Genomic DNA, 27,719 nt, shown 5'->3' with positions numbered 1-27,719 from the left:
CTTGGCCAGGACTCAAGGCGGCTTACAGATAAAAATAAGAACACCTAAAAACCGGGGTGGGGAATGCAGTAATAAAAAAGCAATTAACCATTAATACCACGTGCAACCTGTTTAATTCATGCACGTAGTTACATCTGTCAGTCTGCCTTTGAGCCAGTGCCAGCGACTGGGCTCAATACAGTGGTACCTTTAGATACAAATGGGATCAGTTCCGGAGCCCTGTTTGCATCTAGAAGCAAACGTAACTAGTGACGGCGTCACTTTTTGCCACTTCTGCGCATGACGTCATTTTGAGCGGGTACACATGCGCAAACGATGAAAACCGAAAGTAACACGCTCCATTACTTGCGGGTTGCCATGGAGCGCAACTCGAAACGCGCTCAACCCGAAGCTCATTCAACCCGAGGGATGACTGTAACTGGTTCTTTCCCGACTGGGCTAGACGACTGGAGCACTTCCAGAGACCTTCCAATCCTAGAAAGCAGGTCTAAGTTCACTGGACTCACAACTGTGCATGTGAGCACCATACTCATGCAGAGTACAGTGGTGCCCCGCAAGACGAACGCCTCGCGAGACGGAAAACCCGCTAGACGAAAGGGTTTTCCGTTTTGGAGGCGCTTCGCAAAACAAATTTCCTATGGGCTTGCTTCGCAAGACGAAAATGTCTTGCGAGTTCCTGCGGAGTTTTTTCCTTTTCCCCCCTTTTTCCCAAGCCGCTAAGCCGCTTATCAGCTAAGCCGCTAAACAGCTGATCCGCTAAGCCGCTTATCAGCTGATCCGCTAAGCCGCTGATCCGCTAAGCCGCTAATGGGCTTGCTTCGCAAGACAAAAAAACCGCAAGACGAAGAGACTCGCGGAACGGATTCTTTTCGTCTTGCGAGGCACCACTGTATAAACAACACAGAAGCTTGCTGCGAAGCATAACCTCTTTTATTTCTAAAAGCTACTGCAAACTAAGACTACTGGCTTGCATGAGTGTTACAGCTCTCACTCAGCCATCTAATCACGACATATGATAACACGCAGACTCCCCACAGAGTCAGGCAGGAGCGGAAGAAGCGAAGAGCAGTTTCCGCCCCCTCCTTTCTCAAAACATCAGATCAGGAGATTCTCGCAATGGGGGAGGGGTGTGGGAAAATATCCCCAGTAAGACTAACGCGGCACCAGGCCTTTCATTAAGAAACGTTGGTACACAAAACCCCGCGGGAACAAGGCCTCCTCCTTCACCTGCAGGTCGAAGGGAGGGCGTCCACCTTTCACGCCACCACGCAGGTCGTTCCAACGGTGTCCAGGAACAGCTGCTGGACTTCAGCGTCCTCAGCCAACGCACAGCACCTTCCGCGGAAGCCTGAAATCCGCCCGGCGCCTCCAGCCTGAGGGACGTTGGCCAGTGTCCCGCCCCTTCCGGCAATCGCTCCTGTCATTGTTATGGCAACCCCGAGGGAAGAGACCGGCTAGCTGCGTCCCGCCTCATTGGTCCAGCCTCGCGTCGATCATGCTGCACTTCCGTCCTACTGCAGCTCTCCGACCAATCGCCTCCAAGGGGGCGGGAAAGAAGCGGAAGTGGGTACCCCCCTCGCCTCCCCGTGCAAGGCCCTGCTGATTTTTGGCGGGCCGGCGGTGACGCGCACGTCGAACGCGATAATTCCCCCCCTGTTGTTATTATTGTTATTAGTAAAGGGCCCCTTAAGAAATGACGTAACCCCACGCTAGCCCCGCCCTTCCAAACGGTGAGGGGATTCAACCCCCAGCCTCTGAGGCAGAACCCGGTTGTCGCTTTGGCTGAAACCAGCGCATTCTGCCGCATGACGTACTCTCCGTTTCTCCAATGGAGGGGCTTGAGGTTTAGCGACCTTGCCTCCCTGATTGGTCCAAGGACGGCTTCTCACCCCGCCCCTGCCTTTCTCTAATAGGTCGCAAACCACATATCACGCTCCTCCCCTCGCTTGCCACTCGAGGAGCACCCTGGCACTCAAGCTGCAGAGCCCGCCTCTTCTTAGCTTTTAATTGGCCGGGCGTTGAGGCCGCCTGTTTCCTTTTGTACCCACTGGCCCTTTGCCATGCCAGTCACCTGGAGCCCCTAAGCGATTGGTCCTCCGAGGAGAGGTCGGAGGGCACCGGGTTGTAGTCCCGCCTCGCGTTCCCAGCGTGCAGCGCGGACGTGTGTCTGTGAGTGTGTGGTGAGGGAGACGGGCAGAGTGCTCGGCCTGCTTCCCGTGTTGAGCCTTCGGTGCCCCGCTCCGTCTCCGCCGCCATGTCGGACTATAACGCCGGCGGGCCGCCGCCGCCCTCAGCTGGGCCGCCGGGCGCCGGTGGGGGAGCCGGGCCGCCCAACCAAGGGGGCGCCGGCGGGGCCGGCCAGGCCGGTGGAGCGGCGGGTCCCGGACCTGGCGGGATCCGCAAGGACGCCTTCGCCGACGCGGTCCAGCGCGCCCGGCAGGTGAGGGAGCTGAAGCGGACGGGGGAGGGCGGCCCGGCGGCGAGGGAGCGGGCAGCAGCGGGGCATCTCTCGCCTCCCTCCCTATCCTCACGGCAGGCCCCGGGGATGGCGATGCTGGAGAGCGACTCTCCACAGGCAGCAGGGACTTGAGGAAGGACAGTCCTGAGGCAACGGAGCTCTCTCGGCTGTACCACTTCAGGTTAAAAGCGCGCGCGAGGAATGGGGGGTGGGGGTCAGTCCCTGCACGCAGAAAGGTAGCTGCACAGTTCTCTCTGGCACGTGCAGGACGCGTGGAGATAGTTCCCTCTTCTCTAAGGCGCGCTCAGGTGGGATGGCAGCGGGATGGATTTTACCCACAAGCGTTGCATTGTTACTGTAGCACGCGTGGACCTTGATTGAGATTTCAGACGAGCTGTTTGAGGCGTGTTTTGAGATGATGCGCTTTGAGATGATGGGTTGGGTTGCCATCTGGCATGTATGATCTAGTTGAGATTCTTGGGCCCTTTTAAAATGTTTTTTTGGGGGTTGAGTTACTGGGTTGTTGTTTATTTTGATTATGTACTTTGTAGTTTTATATTATGATTTTATCCTGTGAGACCTGTGGGTGTAGGGTGGCATATAAATTCAAGAAATAATAAAATAGAAATTACTACAATTCTGATTCTATGATGCAGTCATATTTAATTCATGCTAAAAACTTTTCTGGTCCCAGAAAACTATGGAAAGGGCTGTACCATATTTCCTTCTGTAATGTTCATATTTTCTGCATACAGGTAGTTTGTGGGTGCTTGAAAGCAGTATGAAAATGAAATGAAAACTTGATGCTCTGTGGAAGACAGAGTAGTAAGGTTGAATAAGGATAGAGCTTGCGGATATGTGTTTACAAATAGTTAAGGCTTAATTTAAAGCCAGGCTCCACTCTCAATACAATGTCACTGTCTACCAGGAACTAGTCCCTGTTTGGGTTTAGATTTCGGATGAAGGTTTCCAGTTTGGAGGGGAGTGTTTCTGAGTGTTTCTGTGCATCTTGTCTTGTGAATAAAGTTTGGTAAGTAGGGTAAAAGGTTGTTCAGAATGGATAGTTTAGCTATTTGTCCATACTTTTTATCACTTTACTATCTTCCAAGTTGCTTGGGTGTTGGGAATATCTCATTATCATTAAAGTCCTGCGGGGGAAGGTTACCCTACTTATCTGGGGAGCCTCATGGCTGTATAGGATTTGAACTCAGTCCCCTTTTCTAATATCTGGTTTCCCTATGAGATTTTCTTTTGTTTTGTTCATCATTCATGCAGTCTGGAGATATGAAACTGCTAAGCAAAGCTGAGGTTGCTGCACACAGTATTTGATTTATTCTTCTGAAATGACTTGTAAGCAGGCTGTAGGAGAGAGATTTCCTTTTAGAAGCATCCTGTAGCGAAGGGCTATGTAAATAGGAAATTTGGGTTTCTTTTGTTTCGATCCTGAAACTTTCTTTGGTATGAGAAAACGCCGTTCAGTTTTAAAAGCTAAATGAAAAATCAGCTACCTGAAATGTAATGGCGCCATTTCTTTTAAGCATTCCGTCATAGAGTGTTATCATCATTAGCTAGTGAGCTGTTCTACATTTCAGCGGTGTTTTCTTAGAAATCAAAGTATTCAAGAAGAAAAGTTGAAAACTGATTAGGCCCTGGTATGATTTTCATGCCATGAACTATTTATTTGTCACCGTTGGAACACATTACAGAGTGGGAAAGGCCTGAAATAGTTTTGTTCATCAAATTTGTTGCACTTGTCCATGACAGGGGGTGGGGGAAGTTTGTCTAAAAGTAGGATTTCTGTACTGCCTTCATCTGAGGATCACAGGACAGTTTACAGTATAAAAACACAAAAACATGTAACATAATAACAAAACAACAAACCATTCTCCCTGCCCAAGTTTAAAAGGCCATAGATTATTTAATCTGCCCAAGGCCTGGGTGAAGAGGAATGTTTTCGCCTGGTGCCTAACTATATGTAATAATCCCTGGGAGCATTCCACACATGGGGAGCCACTGCAGAAAAGGGCTGCTCTTGTGTTGCTGTCCTCTGGACTTCTAATGGAGGAAGCACATGAAGAAGGGACTTGGGTGATGATTGCAGGGTCCAGGTCTATACATATGCGGAGAGGCAGTCCTTGAGATAGTGTGGTCCTGAGCTATTTAGGACTATACATCAAAACCAACATTTTGAACTGGTCCTGGAAATTAATTGGTAGCCAGTGCAGTCAAGCCGGGATTGGTGTTATATGTTTAAACTGTCTTGCCTCGGTGAGCAACCTTGCTGCTGAATTCTGCACCACCTGAAGTTTCTGAACCTCTTCAGAGGCAGACCCTTGTACAATGTGTTGCAGTAATCTAACCTAGAGGTTACTAAAAAGGTAAAGGACCCCTGATAGTTAAGTGCAGTCATGAATGACTCTTGGGTCGCGGCGCTCGTCTTGCTTTACTGGCTGAGGGAGCCAGCGTTTGTCCGCAGACAGTTTTTCTGGGTCATGTGGACAGCAAGACTAAGCCGCTTCTGGTGAAACCAGAGCAGCGCACGGAAACACCATTTACTTTCCCGCCGGAGCAGTACCTATTTATCTACTTGCAGCACTTTGACGTACTTTCAAACTGCTAGGTTGGCAGGAGCTGGGACCAAGCAACGGGAGCTCACCCCGTCACGGGGATTTGAGCTGCCAACCTTCCAATCAGCAAGCCCTAGGCTCAGTGGCTTAGACCACAGCATCATCTGCGTCCCTTAGAGGTTGCTAGGGCTGGGCAATATATTGATATAGTGTCTGAAGCCAGTTTGAAATCATGGTATCACTTTCATAATTTTTGACCTTGCAATATATCATGAATCGTGTGTGTGCGCGCGCTGTGCTGTGCAAAAATCACCATGTGGGAAAAACCACGAAACCAGCCAATGCCTCTACATAACTCCACCCTTAATTCATATAGAGTGATACATCAGTATATAGTGATGTTTAGCTGGTTGAAAACCACATATCGCCCAGCCTTAGAGGTTACCAGAACATAGTGTCCATATCGGGCCGGCAACAGCTGGGCACAGCCAGAGCTGATGGAAGGAACTCCATGCCACAAAGACCACCTGAGCCTCAAGCAACAGCAATGGATCCAGAAGTACCCCCAAGCTACATACCAGGTCCTTCAGAGGGAGCGTAACCCCATCAAGAGCAGGCCACCTCCCAGCCATCTGTTCTAGGGAACTGCCCACTAACAGTGTCTCAGTCTTACCTGGACTGAACTCCAGTTTGCTGGCCCTCATCCAGCCCATTACTGAGGCTAGATAACTGTCCAGCACATCCACTGCCAAAGCTGCAGATGTAAATGAGAAGTAGAGCTCTGTGTCATAGACTTGACTATTGAGCATATTTTTAAAGCAATTTTTAAGCATCCTGCTTTTTATGATCTATTTTTCTTGGGAAATTCTCTGTTCTCCTAAACGAAACATGAACTTAAAGGGTTTGACATTTCTACGTAGCTAGAACTTGTGTGTCAAGGAGAAGAGGTCTTATTCTTCGGAAGTCGTGCAGGGATAACATATAGTATAAATCTCTTAGGGCTATGAGCCATATATTTGCCTGCTTTTGTTGAAGTGAGAGACATTGACTATCACAGATGCCTTTCTGCTGCCTCCAGCATTCCCTTATTCCGAATAGGATTCCTTGCAAGAAAAGGGAAAAGTTGACAGATATAGCCTCCAGTGATTGAATAAAAGACTTGCTCACCAGGTCCTGACATAGCACTGATAGTTCTATTCTATACTGTGATGTTTTGGTGTTTATTTTAGATATTCCCTGATACAAATTCAGGGGAAATTTTTGTATTACAGCAGTGTTTCCCAACCTTGGGCCTCCAGATGTTTTTGGCCTACAACTCCCATCATTCCTAGCTAGCAAGACCAGTGGTCAGGGATGATGGGAATTGTAGTTCAAAAACAGCTGGAGGCCCAAGGTTGGGAAATACTGTATTACAGTACTTTTGCAACTGGCTTGATGAAATTCAAATTCTCAGAACCTTGGGGTTGTTTTTTTATTAAAATGAATATTCACTATATTGATTGATGAGGTCCAGTAAGTATACTTTTATATAACCAGGAAACCCTTACCTGGTTTGCACTTCAGTCTAAGCCCAGCGAACCCATCGCTTAGCACAACCATTTTAATCCTACTTTGTTGTTTTTGCGGCTGCAAAACAAAATAAACCTGGACTTCTTGTTTAGAAACGATGTTTCCCCTTCCACCACCACCCCCCCCCCCCGCTGCTGGGGCATTTTTTGTCAGATTTGATGGGTGGTTTTGTTTGTTCCTGCTAATCAACAGAATCACTGCAACCCTTTCCTTACAGTATCAGTTTTGAAGTTTTAAGTAGGCTGCTGACTTCTTTGTTTCAGATTCTTTGCCCTCTGGATACCCTTTGTTCAGTCAACTTATTTCCACAGCTAGTCCGTTTTAGGAATTTGACACAGTTTTTGTCTTTGGAGCCCTGTGTTAGTAGCATTAGACTTGCTGTAGTTCAGATTAGATCAAATTGATAGTTTGGTGTGTTTTTTAATTTTAAATTCTCTGTTTCTTTTAAATAACTGTTAATATGAAGTTTGTGTATAAGCATTCTAGTCCAACAGTTATCTGTAATTCCTCCTTCCCATAGATTCAGCTGGTTAAGGCAATCCTGCTAAACCTCAAATAGCAATCCAAACCCAGCACTCCTGTGATTCTTGCTTATTTTTCTGGTTTGTTAACCAGCACTAGAATTCCCTGGTTCTTGCCTAATACAAAACAAGATCTTCACTGTGAAACTGGAGTGCAATAGAGGGCAAGGTAAAATTGTTTTAAGTGATTGTCCAAATCAGGTCATTCACCAAGTTCTAAAAATTGTGACACTTACCTTTGTAATGTCAATAAAAGTTACCATTTTTGTTACGGCAAAATCTCTCCTTCACTTGTTATTTCTTATATTTTATTCATACACTTTCTTGGTTTTTCTTTATCTTTATGAAAATGACAAGTTCTATGCTTGTTCATTTTCACATTTGACACCTGCAGTCAAAACTTACAGGTTCTTTCTGCAATTCAAGCACTTTTTACAAAATTAAAATAGTTTTTATATTTCATATCAGTAGTGTTCCCTTCCACTTTAGTCCAATTATATTGGGCTAAAAACAGTTTCCTGGTCCTCCTTGCAATTTTAAGCCCCAGGTTTCTGTTGAAATTACTACTTTGTCTATCTGTCTCCTAATCTATTATTATAGCTTTATTGCATACATTCTAGATAGTAAACCTTTATTTTTACTGAATGGTCATTCCTCAAAGACTTGTTGTTCTAGACATTCTTCTACCAGCATGTTGTTGCACTGAAGACTTTAATACTGTCTGTTAAATTATTTATAAAACGGAACCCTTCCATTCCACATCTTCAGAAGCTGAAGACATAAGAAATAAGCACCCTTAAGAAATAAAGTCTTTTGTAGTCATTTTTCTTTATAATTGATTACCTTATGTTTTCTCTAATAAATATTATCTACCTATACTTTCCTTTAAAGCAAAATTAAACCCAATACTTTCTCGAACCACTGTTCATAAAGTCAGCTAATAAGCCTACCGTATTTTTTGCACCATAGGATGCACCGGACAATAGAACGCACCTTGTTTTAGAGGGGGGAGAACAAGAAAAAAAAAATCTCCCCCTCTCTGCCCAGCGCCCCTTCAGCAAAGTGGCAGGTGGCGCTGTGCAGAGAGGGGGAGAATTTCCCCCCTCTTGTTTTCCCCCTCTAACTGCGTTCAGTCGTCTTCAGGCGGCTACCTTGGAAGCCTGGAGAGCGAGAAGGAAGGGAAGCCCACCACCAGGAGGGAAGCCCACCACCAGCCCCAAAGAGCAGGTCGGGGAGCAGCGGAAAGGCGCGCAGCGGAGAGGCTGTTGCCATAGTCACGCGTCACCTCTCCAGCTGGGAGAGGGTCGCGGGGCTATGGCTTCTTTAGCCCCGCATGCACTCTCCCGGCTGGAGAGGTGGTGCGCGGCAAAAGAGGCTCCTGCAATAGCCGCATGTCACCTCTTCAGCTGGGAGAGGGTAAGCGGGGCTATGGCGTCTTCGCTCCATAGGACACACACACATTTCCCCTTCATTTTTGAAGGGGAAAAAGTGTGTCCTATAGAGCGAAAAATACGGTATATTAGCCACTGATTAGTCCTATGTCTCTTGATAAACTAAAAATAAAGCTCCAAGTAACATCTAGCATGTCCTTCCACACTTTTTGTCCACTTGTTCAATGAGGCTTGTGCCCAAGTAAACGTGTGTAAAATTGCAACTTCAGCTGCTTTTAATGACATCTCCCTCAAATACAAGGCCTTACTGCCTGCCACCCATAGTCATGGTTTGATTTCTGTGTTGTTTTTTCACATACAAAATGTAAACAACTGTTTCAGTAATACTTCATTTCAGTAGCATGTTGAACATTAAATAATAAGCTAGAAGCTCAAAACATCTGCTGAAAGTGTATAGAGATAAATTAGCCAAGCCCTAAAAAATAGCAGAAGTAATACTAAAATTGAGGTACGCAAAAATACATTTGCAGTACCCCCAGCCAAAATGGAAGCAGCTCAGGTTATCCTCAGAGCTTCTTCATTTCATCTTCCAAGTACAGTAGTGACCTCTTAATCTCTGGACTTCCATTTTAAATGAAACCACACTTGCAGATCTTCTTGAGATCTGTGGTTTGTATCCAGCAAACTCATCTTGTTAAGTGCAAGGATTTCAACCTGCACATTTAGATGACTCTTTCCCCCCCACCCATCCCCAAGGGTTCTGAGGATTCCTCTAACCTTCTGGAGCAGATATGAGAGGGGGATGAAGTCCTGCTGTGCGCGTAGAAATCCTTTTGCTAAAGGGAAGACTTTACCAGTTGCTAGCATGCTAGCAACCACAGGAAGGGAAGTGCTTTGGTGCTCAGGTCCTGCTTACAGGTTTCCTACGGACATTTGGTTGACTACTGTGAGAACAGGATGCTGGACTAGATGGGTCATTGGCCTGATCCAGCGGGCTCTTATAAAAACATGCAACACATGACTTCATTTGATATGATCCTCAATCTGCTTTCTTATCAAATATTCACCCAATTTCCAGATCCTCTACTTCCTTTTTTATTTCCATTGAGTAACTAATGAGAAGTGATGAGCAACCTGAAAAAGTCTTCATTCCGGTTTTACATAACAATATGTAATAAACAATATGTTTTCTGATACTACATAACAATGCTTTGCAATGTTTGAATACAAAAAAAATCAATCAGTCCTCAAGTGTGGCTTAAAATCAATGGTGTAGACATAATTTGGGGTTCAACCACCACCAAAACGTAGCTGAACTCAACTTTTCTAAGGTCTGTTCAGAGAGATTTGGCAAAATATTAGAGGACTTATTGATTTTGGGACATCTCTAACTTGGAAATCCGTAGTGCATTAAAGTCACTCACTGGAATGATTTATATTCTGATAAAAAGCTAACAATCATGGTACCAATCTTGTTTGGTTGTTGGGTATATAAATAAGCTCCTGTCCCTTCTCTGAAACCTCTCTCTTTGGTGCCATGATTGTATTAGTCATGTCCTCCTGATTGGTCCTATTCTGTTTAAACTTCTCTTGACCTTCAAATGCTTTCCATCCACTTGCTCTTATTTAGTAAGTTAACTCTTCTCCCTCTCCATGGCCCTTGTTACCCCCTTTCTGCTCTCGTATTCATCCTTCATAAACCCAATCTATGTTGCCACTCTCTGCCATGAGAACTCTTTACCGTCAGGCATCCACCTGTCTTCCCTCAATATTTTCCCCTCAATTCTTGTCTGTTACCTACATTATAGCCCTGGGTGCAGAGTCTGTGCCTCTTTATTTGATATAAGTATACCAACTAATTCTATGTGTAGCATCTAGAGAGGACTAGTATTGGCATCCCCATCACTGAATTTCCATTTCTATAGGCCTTACTTAGGAACTTTCAGGAGAGGCTGGTTCAGAGAGCTAAAGGCATGCATATTTGGCCATAGTGAAGAACAGGTGTGGCCAACCTTTGGGCTTCTGTACGTTTAAGGGTTGTGCAAAGGCGTGGATTTTAGAAGATGTAGAGGTGTCACAGTACTGCAAGTATGGAAAACCTGCCCTGCCATAATTCTCTCTTCCTTATTGTTAAAAGTATTGGGAGTTCTAAAGAGGAACGGAGGCCACTCCTGGCAGGGAATCAGTGCAACTTTAGGCTTTACAGTGAGCTGGTGTGAAGGTCAAGTTCTAGAAGGAATTGGGACTCATTGGGGACAAGCTGTTGGCTCCTTCATTTGAGTATTGCTGATATGTTTTGTGGTGCAGAAGTAGAGTGGTATCTGATGGCTAAAAATGTTGGTGCTTTTCTTTGGAAGTTACGTATTCGGCAAGCTGAAAATCTGAAAGCTACTTTTGTTTCATGGATGTAAAACATAGCAAGATAACTTTGTGATGGGGCAAAATACTAAGTAGAGTTGCCATAACGAAGTTGCCTTTTTAGTTGTACGTAAAAATTATTCTTGAAAGAAAATATAAATGTGGAAATACTTAGAATTTAAATGTTGTTTTTGCAAACAGTTAGGATAGACAGCTACATCATTACAAGATACAGTTGTACCTCAGAACTCGAACGTAATCCGTTCCGGAAGACCGTTCGTCTTCTGAAACGTTCAAGTTCCGAGGCATGGCTTCCGATTGGCCAACAGATAGGTTTTTGCACAGTGGAAGCAATATTCTGAGGAACGTTAAAAAACCGGAGCACTTCCAGGTTTTCTGCATTTGGGAGCCAAAACATTCGAGAACAGAACCGTTTGAGTTCTGAGGTACCACTGTGGTACAAGACTATCCTGTGCTTTAAGAGGGCTTTTAAAACTCCTGTGTGCCAAGGAAGGCATGAGAAGAAAATACCAAGAAGATCATGTTGTCATTTTATCATCAGCAAAAGTGCTACTGTTCTGATGAGAAAGTCAAAGTTACACAAAAGCCAGCTGAAAGTCAACTTCTAGCCAGGCACCTAGCAGAATGGTGTGTCAGAGCCAGATCTTAGAGAGAATAACTTGTATAGTCAATGTCACCACTGAGAAAGCTGCACTCCTTGTGAGTGCCTGCTGAATGGCACCCAGGGTATGACTTCATGTGTTGAACGGCATCATGTGGGTTACATACAAAAGAATGCTGTCTTTTGAGATACCCCATTCACAAATGATTTAGGGCTTAAAGGTTAAAATCAGTACTTTTATGTTAAGCCCAGAACAAGCAATCAGATCACACAAAATTAGAGTAACATTCATCAATTGTCTTACTGCCAGTCCATCAACCAGTGAAAAATGCTGCTGCCAGTTTAATTTTCAGAACACTTATTAAAAGCAACACCACACTGAGAGCATGACAGTAGTCTAAATAGGAGGTAACTAGTGAATGAATTACCATGGTGAGATTTAATGGCTTGCCATTTTTATATATATAGACCACTTTGGGCTTAGGAAAAGCACAGTCATGTGCCATGTGTTGCAATGTATACTTAATGACTTGATGTTCCTGGGTTTTTGAAATGATTGTGTATTAAACAACTTGCTCTTGGTTCATATGATAAGATTTCGGGAAGACTAACTAGTGTCTATTCTACTTTCAGATAGCAGCTAAAATTGGGGGGGACACAGCCACAACAGTGAACAACACTACACCTGACTTTGGATTTGGTGGTCAGAAGAGACAACTGGAGGATGGAGGTATGTGAGACTGACCTTAGTGGGACACAGTAAATTAAACTCGCAATACTTCATGTAGAACTCTGGATTCTTAGGAGTGTGAAGTACACACACACACACACACACACACACACACACCTTGCTAAAGGTCATGCAGTTGTGTTAGTATGCCTGAATATGAATGTGTTGCTGATATAGTTATCAGAGCTCGTGAAGTTTCCATAATATTCCTTCCATGTAGCTGCAATCTTGACTGTTAGTTTTGAAAGCTTGAAGAGAGGAGAGACGGTCTTTTAATTTTTGAAAGAGGTGACTATTTATTTTTATTTTGACAGACCAGCCAGAGAGCAAGAAAATGGCTCCCCAGCCAGAACGTAAGTATACTTTATTATTAAAGACTTGTAGAATAATGTGTGTTAACTACGCGGAAATTCTATTCATATTTATTTTCATATTGATACTAAAAAGTGGGAGGACATGTAAGCTAACTCTTTTGGTGGGGAGAGTTCTATGGGATTAGGAAGGTCAGCTTTGCATTTTAAAAACAGGACCTTTTAAAAAAAACAGCCGCAGCAGCAGACTGGGAAACCCAGTGACTGGTTTATAGTTTACCTTCAAGAATGTGGATTCATAACCATACCCTTGCTTTGCTTTCCAGCCATGCCACCACCCCCTCAGCTTGGACCGATCCATCCTCCTCCCAGGTAAATTAGTTTTGTGCCTCTTTTTTTTCTCCCCACATAGGCTTGAGCTGGAAAGGTTAAATCAATGCTAGAAGCATTCAGCTTGTGAGTTCAGGGTTGACTGCAAGGGGGCAGCATTTCAGTACCCCCAAAGAGAAAAGGCTGCTTTTGTTGGGTGAGGTTGGCATCCAGATTTGTGAGTGATGTCCCACTAAAAGACCAGTCACTCCCAAGCACTTGCGTGCCTTGGTAGGTAGTGAAAGGTTGTGCTGGTTGGCCATTTCTTAGATACTCACATTCTTGTGTAGCTTCTGGTTTTGTAGCTATAGTTTGTGAAGCCTGTGTCTGAGCCTTGTGGGCAGATGCTGGGCTACTTAGTTTGCAGCAGCTTCTGCCAGGTTGCATGGGTGCATTTTGCACGGGTGCATGGTGATTTCCTCAGAGCGGTGCCTAATTGCTCAGCCACCTTCCTGTCTGCCCTCCCAGGAGGAGGAGGAAAGCTCTCTGGTTTTGCTTCTTGATGGATGCTGGTAAACACCAGCTCCATTTCTGTAACCCTCCCACTCCTTACTTTAAGCTGCCAAACTTTCCCTTGCAGGTCTACAGTGACTGAAGAGTACAGAGTACCTGATGGCATGGTGGGACTCAGTGAGTATTAGACAGAGAGGGCAGAAATCTGCTGTTGCCGTAGTTGAAAGACTGTCACTTTACCTTTACTAACCGGTGCCTTCTTGATTTTTCAATGCCTGTTGGCTGAGCTTTCCACAGGGAAGGCTCAGGCAGGCTGGTTTGTTTTGTGACCCTTCTGTGTGTCTTTCCTGAGAGATGTCAAGTGTTTGAGTTGACCCTGTGTGCTTCAAGCTGTGTATGGTACGTAGCTCCAAAGATGTGGGGTGGGTGTTCTGCTCAATAAAGTGCTCTGGCAAGCCTTCAGTTTAATTAAATTGGTAGGAGCTGGTTGCTGAGGACAACTTGAGGCTGGTGTCATATGAGCACTTTCCATGCGTAGCAAGACTTTTGTGAGTTGACAAACAACACAGATTTGCCCTGGACACTTCTGAGGCTCAGGATGGGAGTGCTGCAGTGAAAAAGAGTTCCTTTTTTGGATTGCTTTTGGCATTTGCCTTGGATTCATCAACTTTCTGTGAGTGATCCTGACTAAGGTAGAAGGCCCTTCATTGGCCTTTACCAGAAGGAATGGTGGCTGCAAAACACTGCCTGAAGCAGAGTTTTATCTTAAGTAGGGAAGGATTGCTTCTCAGAAGGCATTTTTGTTTACAAGCCCTGGTTTTAAATTGGCTTGGCATTCAAGCTCTGAAGGCTAGCAGAGAAATTGGTTGAAACTTGAGTGCTAAGGTTCTCATTGACCTCTAGTTCTTGGAGGCTATTATACCTCTTGTGGCATCATGAGACCCTGGAGTTCTTTCTTTCATGTTTGTGTGAACTTTGTTTAGGAGGAGCAGTTCTGTCATCCTTCACTTATATGTCATATAAACAGCGAAACTTGATTGGATTACGTCTCCTCTTAGCTACTGTCCCCAATGCACATATGCACACAACCCTTCATGGGGTTGTATTTACTGTGAGAAGATCCTTTCCATCTCTTGTGGAGAGGAGAGAGGGAAACCTGTGTTGTCTTCAAGCCTCCCTCTTAGGATAATGACAACTGCTTTTATCTCAGGCTTGAGTTTCTTAATGCCCCTCTCCTTACTTTGCAGTCATAGGAAGAGGTGGGGAACAGATCAACAAAATACAGCAGGACTCTGGATGCAAAGTACAGATCTCTCCAGGTAGGTGTGAGAATTGCATGGGGTGTAACTTCCAGCATATGGAGCTGCAGATGTTGGCTGTTCCTTTTGAAGCCTATAATTGTGGCAGCAAGTAACTCAATGGATATAATTGTGGTAAAGAATGTAGTTCAGGAGACAAAGTGTCTTCTGAATATGCTAATACACTCTGCTAGAAAATAGGAGGGAGGAATCTTGTTGAGGCGGCATGAATACAGTATTCTCACAAGGCAAATTGTATTTTCTAGCTTATGGTAAGTTAACTTTGTTTGAGTGTGGAACCATTTCAGTTGCTAGGTTTACAGGTGTCTTCACCATTTTCAGTCCTCGTACTACCTGTTGACTGATCAGCATTTTCATTATAGAGAAGTTGCCCTTAATAATGTTGTGCCTGTGTGTGAAAGACCTACTCTTTCAACACCAGTTCCTTCATACCCTGTGGATGATACATGATTTGGAGGAGGGATCAAACTCTGAGGAAATGTGTTGTTGTGGAGAGATGTCTCCTGATGGCCTTTATTTCCTCCTATAGACAGTGGAGGAATGCCAGAGCGAAGTGTGTCTCTGACAGGATCACCAGAATCTGTGCAGTGAGTAGCCTCTTGTCGTTTGTCAATATGTTACGTATTTCAAAAACATGGGTGGGGGGGAGAGACAGGGTGTGCCAAAAGAATCCAGCCTCCAGGTGGCAAAGTCAAGGACTGTGGCAGAGGAGCAGGGCATAACAATCAGGAAAACAATTGGGCCTTCTTAGTAGCAATACCCAAATTGTGGCAGTTCCCCCTGAAAGCAGTTGAATTGGCCCCTTCTCTCAAGGTAAGGAGGGCAGCAAAGACATTTTTATTTCACTGTGCCTTTAATCTATTTTTGACCTCCATCTGTGATGGGGTATTTTAAAACTGATCCAGTTTTATGCCTCTCTCTTGCTGATTCAACAGATGTATTTGCTTTTACCTCATTGTTTTTATTGTATTTTTACTCTAGAAGCTGCCTTGTTGTCTCAAAACATGGTAGAAAATTTCAAGAATTAAAAAAAAACTTGGCAGGACTTTGTATCTCAGCACACAAAAGCCATTTCATTGTGATGGGCTTTTTATGTTTCATGTGGGGAAGCATCTGAGCTCGGAACATGTCTGGTTTGACTGACATTGGTGGGTGGGGCTAAAATCTTACTGAGAATTGCAGTTGTGGCACCACCTGGCAGACAGGCAGGATTTTTCCTGTTGGTGTTACGAATGACATAACATTGTATAGACACAAAATGCAATGTCATTAAATCGGTCATTACTATCCAGAGCAAATATAAAGTGCTTGTATTCGCAACTTGAGCTGGTTAGGTTACCTGTTGTGTGGTGTTGTGGAATCAGCACAACAGCAACACTGAACTACAGGTGATTTGAGAACGAAGAACACTGCTGTGAGTTCCATTTCATGTTATAGTACCTTCATAATGAAAGAATAGAGGCTGTAAGCCCTGTCACTCACCGTCATGTTGTTTGTCATTCCACCTCTTTGCAGGAAGGCAAAAATGATGCTTGATGATATCGTGTCTCGAGGACGTGGTGGGCCACCTGGTCAGTTCCACGATAATGCCAATGGGCAGAATGGTACAGTGCAGGAAATCATGATTCCAGCTGGGAAAGCAGGCCTGGTGATTGGCAAGGGAGGGGAGACCATTAAGCAGTTGCAGGTGAGGGCTATGCTGTGCTCCCGGCCCAATTCCTTGCATCAGAGCTGGTGCTTGCCCTCTTTTTACTTGCCTCCTTTCTTGCTTACAGCACTTGGTTTCTCTGGCCTCTTGGGGCAAGGATGGTTTCTTGGACTGGAGCCTCCTGAAATTCAAATTGTTCTTAGTTTAGGTCCTGTCCAAGGAGGCAGGGCTTGCAAGAATTCTGCACAGTTGTGTAACCCGCTTGACCTCTCGCTTTCTGCCAATGTAGGAACGAGCTGGAGTGAAAATGATTTTAATTCAAGACGGTTCACAAAACACAAATGTAGACAAGCCCCTTCGGATAATTGGTGATCCTTACAAAGTACAGGTAAGCATTTTGAATAAAAGCCGAAGAGGTGAAATTTCTTGTTTTGCAATAAGTTAATTAACTTGTTTTTCTATTTAGTAACAATGATCAACAATCTCTTTTGTTTAAGTAACAAAAAAATCCCAATGAAATGTTATGTTAAAGTTATCATTTTTCTGTTTGAGTGATCAGTTTACCATGTTGGTGGTGTTTAAATAGTTAGATACCCAACCGTACTCTCATCATTGTGAAAATGGCTGCATACTCTCAGTTCAGACTCATACACCGGTGGTTTCTTGCCGTGACTATTGCAGCCTTCCTTTTAGACTTGCCTTGTTATACTTTGATCACCTCACTCATCCCCAAAACTCTGCTGCAAAAGTCATTCACCTCTCTCCTTCATACCACATGATGTGCTTTCTTGAATCCCTGCTGTAGTTTCCCATCAGTGTATGATGCTACCTTTATACTGAGTTGCTAGTACAGCCATAAACTGGGTTACTTGAACTGAGACTTTTAACTAGCTACCCCAAAGTTTGCTCTTGCTGCACTGCGCTGCAGTGATAGTGACTAAACCGCCCAGCCTCAAATCCCGGTATTCACAAGTACAAAAAAGGACTTCTTCCTTGCCTTGGCAATTCTCGTGCCACATCTACCTTGGGAGAAATACTCGAGAGAGGTTCCCAAATAATTCCAACATTAACGTTCGTGCTTCTTTGCAGCAAGCCTGTGAAATGGTAATGGACATCTTACGAGAACGGGACCAGGGAGGCTTTGGTGACCGAAATGAATACGGTTCCAGGATTGGTGGAGGAATAGATGTAAGGACATTGGCTTGGTTTTGTTGGGACAGGGGGGCATAATTTATAGTATGACATTTTGTGCTCGTCTCTCTCCGCCCGCCCCCCCTCTTGTCTCTGTATTGATACTCACACTTGTCCAATCCTAACATTTCTTAGAAATTTGAACTGCTCTTACCTGACCTTGATTCTGCTTGGTCATTTTCTTGCTTGCTCAGGTCCCTGTGCCCAGGCATTCTGTTGGTGTGGTTATTGGGCGTAGTGGTGAGATGATTAAGAAAATACAAAATGACGCTGGAGTTCGGATACAGTTCAAGCAAGGTCAGAAGACTAAATCTCTTCCCTGTCATGATCTGTCTTCATACAGCATGCTGAAACATCAGGCCTATTGAATGTTCTATGGCTTTTCTCCCTATACTATTTATCACCTATTTATCTGATCTTTTACCTGCTCTCCACAAGTTTTTATCCCTGCTGTAATTACGTTCTACAAAACGCTTTTGAAAATCACAAAGTGAAATCTTTTCCCAGAGAGATCCCAGATTTAAGGGTTTACACAATCAAAGATCCATACGGGCTTGGTGTATTCAAATCTTGGCATGGCTTGTAGTACCCATTTCCTGAAGGGCAGTGTTGCCTGTTTTGTGTGTCTGGGTTCTCTAGGCTTCTTTGTGTGAACTGTGTGTGTTCTCCTTCCACAGAACTGGAGTGGCATATTGCTGCAGAGGGGAGAAGGTATTAAGGAAGCTAAATGGACGCTTGTCTCTCTCTCTTTTGAGAGCTTATGCTGTTGCTGCACCAAGTGGCTCATGAGCTAATGGACTGGTTCTGAAACTAATTGAATGTGGAACCTAATGAAGTTCCCTGTTTGGTTTGCATTTTAGATGATGGGACAGGTCCTGAGAAGATTGCCCACATCATGGGTCCCCCTGACAGATGTGAGCATGCCGCCAGGATTATCAATGAGCTCCTCCAGAGTCTCCGGGTATGAAATGCTGTTACCTTGACCCTCAAAGCCTTGGTCCAGCATGTCTCATCTTGTGTACACAAGAGTTGTGTTGAATACATTTGTCATGTAGTTTGAAAATCTTTTCAGTCATGTTTTGCTAATAAGGTGCTAGAGCTCCTCAATATCATCCCACTGAGAACTTGACTCTGGTTGTCTTACCAGCCCAAGGTAGAAATCGCTCCGAAAAAGTAGATGTTGCTATTTCTCTTCAGCAGACTTTCATGCTTAACCTTCAGGGGAGCCCTTTTCATGTTGACTTAATTGTCAAGGATCCCCAGCGTGTTTGACACATAATTCTGTGGCATGTTGGTGGTGGCAGGTGCAGTGGTAGCCAGGCCACACTGAAGCCGAGTGCATCCCAAAATGCATTCAGTGCATCTCTGTAGCTTCACTTTGCAGCGAAAAACTGTTGATGGTGGGCAAAGTGTCCTTTAAGGAAGTGTGCCATGAATGGCCTTCTCATTCAGGAACCCCTGATGAACTTTGGCAGCAGCCAAGGGCTCCCTATATACCGTATTTTTTGCTCTATAAGACTCCCTTTTTCCCTCCTAAAAAGTAAGGGGAAATGTGTTTGCGTCCTATGGAGCGAATGCAGGCTGCGCAGCTATCCCAGAAGCCAGAACAGCAAGAGGGATTGCTGCTTTCACTGCACAGCGATCCCTCTTGCTGTTCTGGCTTCTGAGATTCAGAATATTTTTGTTTTTGTTTTCCTCCTCCAAAAATGAGGTGCGTCTTGTGGTCTGGTGCGTCTTATAGAGCGGAAAATATGGTAGTTTGGAGGCCACGGCAGAGTCAGCATTACAGATGCACCCACTAACCACAGAATGTTTCCTGTTTCCTTTTCCCATGAAGATGAATTGTGTTCCTGTCTTGCAGAGTGGCCCACCAGGTCCCCCAGGCTCAGGAATGCCTCCTGGAGGCAGAGGCAGAGGCAGGGGGCAGGGTAATTGGGGGCCCCCTGGAGGAGAGATGACATTCTCTATCCCCACTCATAAGTGTGGACTGGTTATTGGCAGAGGTAAGTGAGGTGGTATAATAAGAATAATATTTATACCCCGCTCATTGGGCTGGGTTTCCACAGCCACTCTGAGCAGCATCAAACATTAAAATTTTCACTAAACAGGGCTGCCTTCAGATGTCTTTTAAAAGTCAGATAGTTGTTTATTCCCTTGACATCTGACGGGAGGGCATTCCACAGGGCGGGCGTCACCACCGAGAAGGCCTTCTACCTGGTTCCCTGTAACCTCACTTCTTGCAGTGAGGGAACCGCCAGAAGGCCCTTGGAGGTGGACCTCAGTGTCCAGGTTGAACGATGGGGGTGGAGACACTCCTTCAGGTACCAGTCACGTCCTGAGGTGCTACCTCCACGTTCTCTTTTCAGGTGGAGAAAACGTAAAGGCTATCAATCAGCAGACGGGAGCCTTTGTAGAAATATCTCGGCAGCTACCGCCCAATGGAGACCCCAACTTCAAACTGTTCATCATCCGGGGATCACCTCAACAAATTGACCATGCCAAGCAGCTCATTGAAGAGAAGATTGAGGTATTTGCCTGCCCTTCACATGTGGCAGGCCTCCCAGATGGGAGCGAGCCGGGAATGTTAGTGACTGTGTTCTGGATGTGGCAGTTTCCACTTCAGGGATTATTCATCTCTTCCTTAGGGTCCCCTCTGTCCAGTTGGACCAGGACCTGGGCCTGGTGGACCTCCTGGACCGGCTCCAATGGGCCCCTTCAACCCAGGGCCTTTTAATCAAGGGCCACCTAGTGCCCCCCCTCAGTAAGTACTAAGACTGCTCGAGTGTGCCTCCCTTTCGGGCCATTTTGCCTTCGACGCCCCTTTCAATCTTCCCAGAGATTAAAATCTATACTCGCTGTCTTGGAGAGACGCTTGTCTACTGCCCAGTGTGATGTGCCCAAAAGTTGTGGGGGAAATGCTGAGCTGAGACTGAATGTCTCTGAAGTCCCCACCCCAATTTGGTTTTTTTCCGAGGTTTATGCAAACAGGGCGAAAAAATGTTACCTTCAAGACACACTGCAGTACACTGTCACTTTCTTGACCAAACACTTAGAGAGGGGGCATAGATCCACATAGTTTATGCAGAAATAAGTTTTTCACAGAGGGGTTTGGCTTCGGGCGTGTTCCTTGCTGCTGCTACCCTCATTGGCATCTTTCACCTTGAAACGGAAAACCATGTGACAGTGTACTACAGCACTTAGCAGGGCATCTGGTACCAAGAAAGTGGTACCAGGGCAATCTGGTAGGGAAACAAAACCACTTGCAGAGTTAGAGGGCTCTGCTGTCATTGCTTGGTACTGTTACAGGACTAAAACTTGTGCTTCCAAAAGCTAATATATCAGATAAGACTTGCTTCTTCTTTGGGAAGTTAGAATAGACCCTCTCTCGGCCATTGGCCAGTGCTCACTGTGATGCATTGCCCCTGGATAAGATTTAGTCTTAATGCAGTGCAGCTCCCTTGTAAACCTATTTCATAAAGGAGATTGGGCTGGATCTGGGGTGTCTTGCTACAGGGATTGGGAACCTGTCACCTTGCATTTTGCATCATCACTGGCCATACTGGCTGGTGCTGATGAGCATTGGAGTACAGCAACACCTTCCCTTGCCCTGCCTTATTACCTGTAAAAAAAATGAAGGCGCTCCAGTTTCCCTGTTCAGTTCCTTTTGGGGGAATTCAATGTTGCGCTGTGTTGAACATACAACAGAGCTTCTGCTGACAAGACTCACTAGGTGAATCCCACTCTTTGTATTCTCCAGTGACTTCCTGAAGCAATTTGATTTGCTGCTCAGCAGGTTCCAGATTTCTGAATCCCAAGCCTAGAGGGTTGCTTAGTGTAAATATTGCCAGTGACCTTTTCCCTCCTCTTATTTCAGTCCTGGAGGGCCACCACCTCCACAGTACCCACCTCAAGGCTGGGGGAATGCCTATCCACAGTGGCAGCCTCCTGCTCCTCATGACCCAAGTAAGTATTTGTATACCAGCCCTCACGAGTCAATTGTCAGAATATACAATGCAGTGGTACCTCAGTTTTCAAGCATCTCGGAAACCGAACATTTCAGGTTTTCAAATGCCAAAAGCCCGGAAGTAAATGCTTCCATTTTTGAACACACCTCAGAAGTCAAACAGCTTCTGCTGCATGCCCCGCCCCCCAATTGACTTTACAGTCTGCCCTTAGCACCTCGGTTGTCAAAAGTTTCAGAAGTCTAGAAACGGTCATCTGGGACGGATTACGTTCAACAACCGAGGTACCACTGTACTGTTGCACATTCAAGGTTTGCAGGGGGATGAGGGAGAGTGGCTGGAAGCATTCAAGTTTTTTGTGGTGTCTCCTGCCCAGGTAAAGCGGCGGCAGCAGCAGACCCCAACGCTGCCTGGGCAGCTTATTACTCGCACTACTACCAGCAGCCCCCGGGCCCAGTTCCAGGAGCACCGCCTGCCCCCACGGCGCCACCAGTGCAAGGAGAGCCCCCCCAACCGCCCCCCACCGGACAGTCAGACTACACTAAAGCATGGGAGGAGTATTACAAAAAACTAGGTAATTGACTATCCAGATCCTTAGCCTCTTTTGATAGGAGTAATTTAACGGTATTATTACAAGGGCTGCAGAAAGCAACTTGATTGAGAAACTACGCTGAATTCCTTCCAGTCTCCCCTGACGAATAAATAACGTACTGACTCAAAATGCTTCAGCATTTGTTTTCTGTTCCTGTTAAACTATTTCTGCATCTTGATTTGTGAACGTCATGGGGGTTGGTGCCTCTTAGGGATGGCCCATTCAAATCCAGGCATGAATGACTGACTTAATTGGAAGGCCCTCTTAGGTTGATTCCTCAAGCCAGTACAAGTTTCGCCAACTGCTACTTAATTTCGAGATTTTTGACCACGAACAAACAAAATTTAGGCAAATTATGGTTTGGTTAAGTTAGCATGGCAACACTATCAACACCAGTACCATTTGAGGACCATTTTTCAAAGCAAGTTTGCTTTGTTCTTTGTAATGGTTCCCTATGAGGAATTTTTCATCTTGGTATTTAGCTTGAATCTCTTAAATCTACTGCAGGGAAGAAAGAGCTGAAGCCTTTGAGATGCTGAGAGTCACAAGGCAGTTTAGCTGCGGGTTCTTCCACTCTTCTGACTTAGGAGTCTTGTCAATGGACTTTCTTCTGTTTTGGGGGTGGGATTGTTATGGGTCAGGGGTCTATGAATGTGCTCCCTAAGGTAATCATACCTCCCACTTCTGGAGAGAATGACAAGCTCTACACTGTACTTCAGAAGTGCTCCATGCTCCTCTAAAGTTCAGCACGTTGTGAGCCAAGACATTGCTTCTCCCTCATTGGTCCTAGTGACTGCTCTTAGTAGTCGGTGTCATTGTAATCCTTAGAGTCTGAATCCTATAAGTGAGGTGGATCTTGAGTAGTTGAAAGCTTTGCATGACCAGGGTCCTGTTGTCGTTTGACACTGCCTACAGGCCAGCAGCCCCAGCAGCCTGGAGCTCCACCACAGCAGGACTACACAAAAGCCTGGGAAGAGTATTATAAGAAGCAAGGTGAGTTAAGGGTCTGAGATTCCTTGGAGGATATGTCCTATAGCACTTCTGTCAGGCTGGGTTTGGAGTTACCTCCCTTGAGTGTCTTAAGGTCGCAGCCCTACACGCATTTATCTGGGAGCAAGTCTCACTGAGCCAAGTGGGGCTTGCTTCTAAGCCGGCATGCCTAGGATTGCACAGTTAGTCTCTCTTTCCTTTTTGGAAGCAGCTCAAGTAGCTACTGGGGCAGGGCCAACGGCACCGCCAGGACCTCAACCAGACTACAGTGCAGCCTGGGCAGAATACTACAGACAACAAGCTGCGTACTATGGACAGACACCTGGCGCTGGTGGCCCAGTGCCACCACCCACACAGCAGGGACAGCAGGTGAGTTGCAAACTACAGCCAGGGTGGCCTTTCTGCTTCAGAACAGGTATCTGGCTCCAGACTGGGCTCCACACACTTTCTACAAACTCCTGTGAGACATTTTGAGATGTAATCCTTTTTTAAGTTTGGGGTGGCTAGTTTATCAGTTCTTCCCTCCTGTCCAAATCAGCTGCCCGCCACGCCTTTTTAAAGTCTAATCCTAGAGGCTTTTGAGAGAAGACGTTGAAATGCCTCAAATGTTTTTCTTAAATCTGGAGTGACAGATCCGGTTTGTTTGTTTTTTTCATCCCAATAGCAGAAGCAGTGTCAGCTTGGGAAGTATTATTGCCAGTTCAAAGAGGGGTTAGAGTATTCCAGATGAACAAGCCTCCAAAATCCTTGCCTTCAAATATGTGAGGTGAAACGTGCTAGCATCACCCACATCTAAGGGTTTTCTGCTCCATAATTAACAGCAGCAGTATCTGTCCACCTTCAATAGTGGAAATTTCCTTCCTGGCTTCATTTTTTATTCCAAACATTGATTTCTTCAACCCCAGTGTTAAAAGACTAAGCCATATTTCTTCAGTCAAAAGTCCTGCAAAACTTCCTTCAGTCAAACACTTTCAGACTGGGTTCAGTCCAAGACAGACACCAAAAAAAGCATGGTTCTCATGTAGCCGCCTCAAAGTTAAGACTAACATGCAAGCTGTATGCTTGCGAGCAACATCAGGGTGCATCTGAGGTTAACCCAAATCTATTTGACAGCCCAGGCTCTATTGTCACCTAATAAGGCACCCATATAATTTACATGGGCCGCGGGGGCACTGTGGGTTAAACCACAGAGTCTAGGACTTGCCGATCAGAAGGTCGGCGGTTCGAATCCCGGCAATGGGGTGAGCTCCTGTTGCTCGGTCCCTGCTCCTGCCAACCTAGCAGTTCGAAAGCGCGTCAAAGTGCAAGTAGATAAATAGGTACCGCTCCGGCGGGAAGGTAAACGGCGTTTCCATGTGCTGCTCTGGTTTGCCAGAAGTGGCTTAGTCATGCTGGCCACATGACCTGGAAGCTGTCTGCAGACAAACGCCAGCTCCCTCGGCCAGTAAAGCAAGATAAGCGCCGCAACCCCAGAGTCGGACACGACTGGACCTAATGGTCAGGGGTCCCTTTACCTTTACCTATAATTTACATGCTGCTCTAGTTGGGGTATTTTTAATGCCAAAGTTCCAACAAACAAACAAGGTACAAGAAGTTGGTGAACAGAAATAATGTACAAATAAACCCTCTTTTCCTAATGGGGAGGATCTCTGTTTGGGAGCGGATGACCAGGAGCCTCTTGGTGAGTATTGTGTTAAGTTTTTAGTGCAAGGTGTTGTAAAATACTGTCTGAGCTTTAAGGGACTAGGAGGGGGGACACAGAAATGATGCACATTTTGGGGAGAATTAAAGAAAATCTAATGAACACATGTGGAACGTGAGCCATATCTACAAGTTGAGCAATCTCCAGCCCATGATACGCTTTAGTCTTTCTTTGAAACCCCTGATTCCATCTGGTATGAGCGAGAAAAGCATACGCTGAACACATGCAGCCTGAATTACATGTTAAGCAAAGTTAGCTGTGATGACCTCATAAAGATAATTCTGTTCCTACTAGTCATTGGGAGAGAGGCAAGGAGCATTTGCCACCATGAAATCTAGAAACCTGTAGTTATAACCAAAGGAGAACTTGTTAGGACACTTCATTTTGTGTCTGACATGTCTCCAGGAGACTAGTTCCCAAACAGGTATCCTCCCAACTAGCAAAAGAGAACTGGTTTGTTGAATATTTCTGTTCACCAACCGCCTTGACCTCAAACTCTGTGCAGCGTGATTATGGAATCCAGAGCACAGAGTCCCTGATAAGTTTCATCTAGCTGTTCCTTTAGTGACTGGCACTTCTCCAAAAGCAGGGAGACAGTTTTGTCAGTGGCTGGACAAATGAGTTTATACAAATGAAGTCTGATTGTGGGGTTTGTACAGGTCTTAGTAGATCAAGTATTTGAGCTTTTACACAGCACACCAAGTAACAGAGCATGCAGCCATCTGTATGACTGGGCAGGTTCATGGGTGGAGATGAACACAGAGCACATCCAGGGCAGTAAAGTTTAGTTTAGGTTCCAGGTTGTCAGAGTTACAGCATCTGCCACCATTAGGACCAGAGAATTGTAAAACTGGGAACAGGGCTCTGGGGTAGGAAAAAGTTACGCACTACTAATAGTCCAAAAATAGGTAAGGGTATACACATTCAGCAGATACTGTCGCCTTTTCTGTGTGCTGTGTTTTTGTTTCTGCTATTGTATAACAAATACTAAATAAAATTCAAGTTTTTAAAAAGGCAGCAACTGCGTTCCAGATAGCCAAATTCTGTACCTGAGTCCATGGAATACACATCCTTGCGGTTGCCCCTCTTGCCTCCTGCTTCAAGCTTCAGTAACAGGTTCCCATCATGTTTTTCTCCTTTCAACAGGCTCAGTGAGTTGAATGTGAACCTCCCCATCTCTGAGAACCTTTTGTTTTGGAAAGAGGTGGCTGCTGCAGGAAGTGACAGGGTGGGAAGGGAGCTGGCCTGTTGCTCTGATTGCTGGGTTTCTCCTGGGAATCTCAGCTACGCCGCCTTCAAGTCTCTCTTAAAATAAATCCAGATCTCCAAACCCCTAATGTTGAGCCAGCAGCTGTAGAAGATAGCCGACTAAAACCGCCGCCGCCAGACCCTATCCTGCCTGACACACACCTCAGTTTTCAGGGTAACACTTCCTCTTTTCTTTCTGTTTCGTTTTAAAAAATAAACTTTACAAGGAAAAGTCACTCTGCTTTTTAGTTAGAGTTGGAACATTCCTCGGACAAAGGTGTTGGTGTTTCAGACAAACCCTGCCCTGGCCCTCCATTTCTCCACTGCTGGGACTGATCTGTCGTGTTTTTTGTCTGTTCAAGAGGAGATTGAAACAAGAAATTGTATGCTCAATTTTTACTTTTTACCGCTCGTTTTTAACTTCACAAATAAATGATAACAAAACATCCCCCCGTGTCTGCTGGGTGGTGTCTGTTTTTCTCTCTCTGTCCATAGGGTTTTTTGAAGCTGATGTTTGTTCACAATATAGCTGTTGTAAAAGCCTGATAATGGTCATGAATTAAGAGCTTCCTGTGTTTTTATAGTTTGAGCAGGCATTTGTGCATTTTTGTTGAATAAAATGCTTTTTTGTTTTAAAGTCTCTGATGCAACCTTGTGTCTTTCAAAAGGTAGGGCCCCAGAGAGCTGTTCTAGCTTCACCACAAGAGCCCTGGGAATGAGAAGCAGGTTCCGACCTTTGGATGATACTGAGCTTGGGAGCAGGGGAAAGCTGCCTCTCAGGGGAGCTTTTTAGTAGACTAAGCTTTGGTTTGGTTTGGTTTTGGGGACTCCTGCAAGTTCAGTTCATTTGGTGTATCATCTCTTGGCAGTTTGAAAATAACAGTAGTCTTCTACTTGGATTTACAAATAAGGGGGGGGGGAGTGCAGTGTTACACAATCGAAATTTCTGGAAGACTGCACCAGCTGCTGGAACCCTTAGCTGCTTCAGCCACCTATAATAGATCATGTCTCATCGTTTTGTGACTTGATGACACTCAGCTGCGTTACTTAAGATTTTCTGCTGGATCTGAATGTCTTGACTGACATGAACACGAAACAACATCTCCTTGAGCTGTTTTGTGACCTGCCAAAAACATGGCTGGAGCATAAATGCTGCAGATGAACTCTGGGACCCAGAGTTGTGGCTCCAGAGGCTGATGCAGTAGATTTGAAGACCCAACTATTATGCTCAGGTCTCCCAGGGTTGAACCAGTGCAAAACACTTGTTTGTATTTGGATGCAGTGAGTGGTTCTCTTATTCTTCGGTGTATACAAAGGGGAAATGGGGAGGATTGTGGTAAGTGCCGCTGATGGCTTCTGTTCTGCTGAGCTGCTTGCTATTCCTACTCTCCCATACATCCTCACTTGTAGGCTGTGTAAGAGATCCTTTGTTGCAGGAGTGAGCACTCAGTGCTAAAAAGCACTACATAGCCTTTTGGATAGCCATGTGTCCGTCCACCCAGCCCTTTATAATTCCCTCTTCACATATATTTCCTTTTACACCTTTAAAAGGAAATATATGTGGAGAAGGAATCTCTATTAAAGGGGGAGATGGACGGACACATGGCCACATGACAGGAAATACGTGAAGCATGCCTGAAACTGAAATAGCTTGCATTTATCTTCCTAGTGTACTTCAGTGCCAGTTGTAGAACCTCTTGACTGCTTGGTAACTTTAC

General features: G+C 45.3%; 1 protein-coding gene across 1 annotated transcript; it reads left to right on the top strand.

The window, feature by feature from the left end:
- The first annotated feature begins 2,166 nt into the window (after window positions 1–2,166).
- On the top strand, window positions 2,167–26,638 carry KHSRP (KH-type splicing regulatory protein). Its single transcript, XM_081894167.1, has 20 exons — window positions 2,167–2,440; window positions 12,120–12,216; window positions 12,531–12,569; window positions 12,854–12,899; window positions 13,477–13,526; window positions 14,597–14,668; window positions 15,198–15,255; window positions 16,184–16,355; window positions 16,606–16,704; window positions 17,406–17,504; window positions 17,702–17,804; window positions 18,368–18,468; window positions 19,369–19,510; window positions 19,874–20,034; window positions 20,153–20,268; window positions 21,382–21,470; window positions 21,846–22,043; window positions 22,977–23,054; window positions 23,263–23,420; window positions 25,900–26,638. Exons 1-20 carry the CDS (start codon window positions 2,255–2,257, stop codon window positions 25,906–25,908), a joined length of 2,073 nt encoding a protein of 690 aa, XP_081750293.1. The 5' UTR covers window positions 2,167–2,254; the 3' UTR covers window positions 25,909–26,638.
- Window positions 26,639–27,719: the final 1,081 nt, after the last annotated feature.

This window comes from Podarcis melisellensis (genome assembly GCF_964234715.1).
Source record: "Podarcis melisellensis genome assembly, chromosome: 17".
Taxonomy (NCBI): Eukaryota; Metazoa; Chordata; class Lepidosauria; order Squamata; family Lacertidae; genus Podarcis; species Podarcis melisellensis.
Note: the sequence above shows the minus strand (reverse complement) of the source record. Positions and strands in the feature narration are given on the sequence as shown.

What these genes read in the sequence shown, in the direction of transcription:
- KHSRP (XM_081894167.1), top strand. Translation starts at nt 2,255, where the DNA reads ATGTCGGACTATAACGCCGGCGGGCCGCCGCCGCCCTCAGCTGGGCCG. An exon ending in CGGTCCAGCGCGCCCGGCAG is followed by an intron (nt 2,441 to 12,119) that starts GTGAGGGAGCTG and finishes TTCTACTTTCAG; the next exon opens with ATAGCAGCTAAAATTGGGGG. An exon ending in TGATGGCATGGTGGGACTCA is followed by an intron (nt 13,527 to 14,596) that starts GTGAGTATTAGA and finishes CTTACTTTGCAG; the next exon opens with TCATAGGAAGAGGTGGGGAA.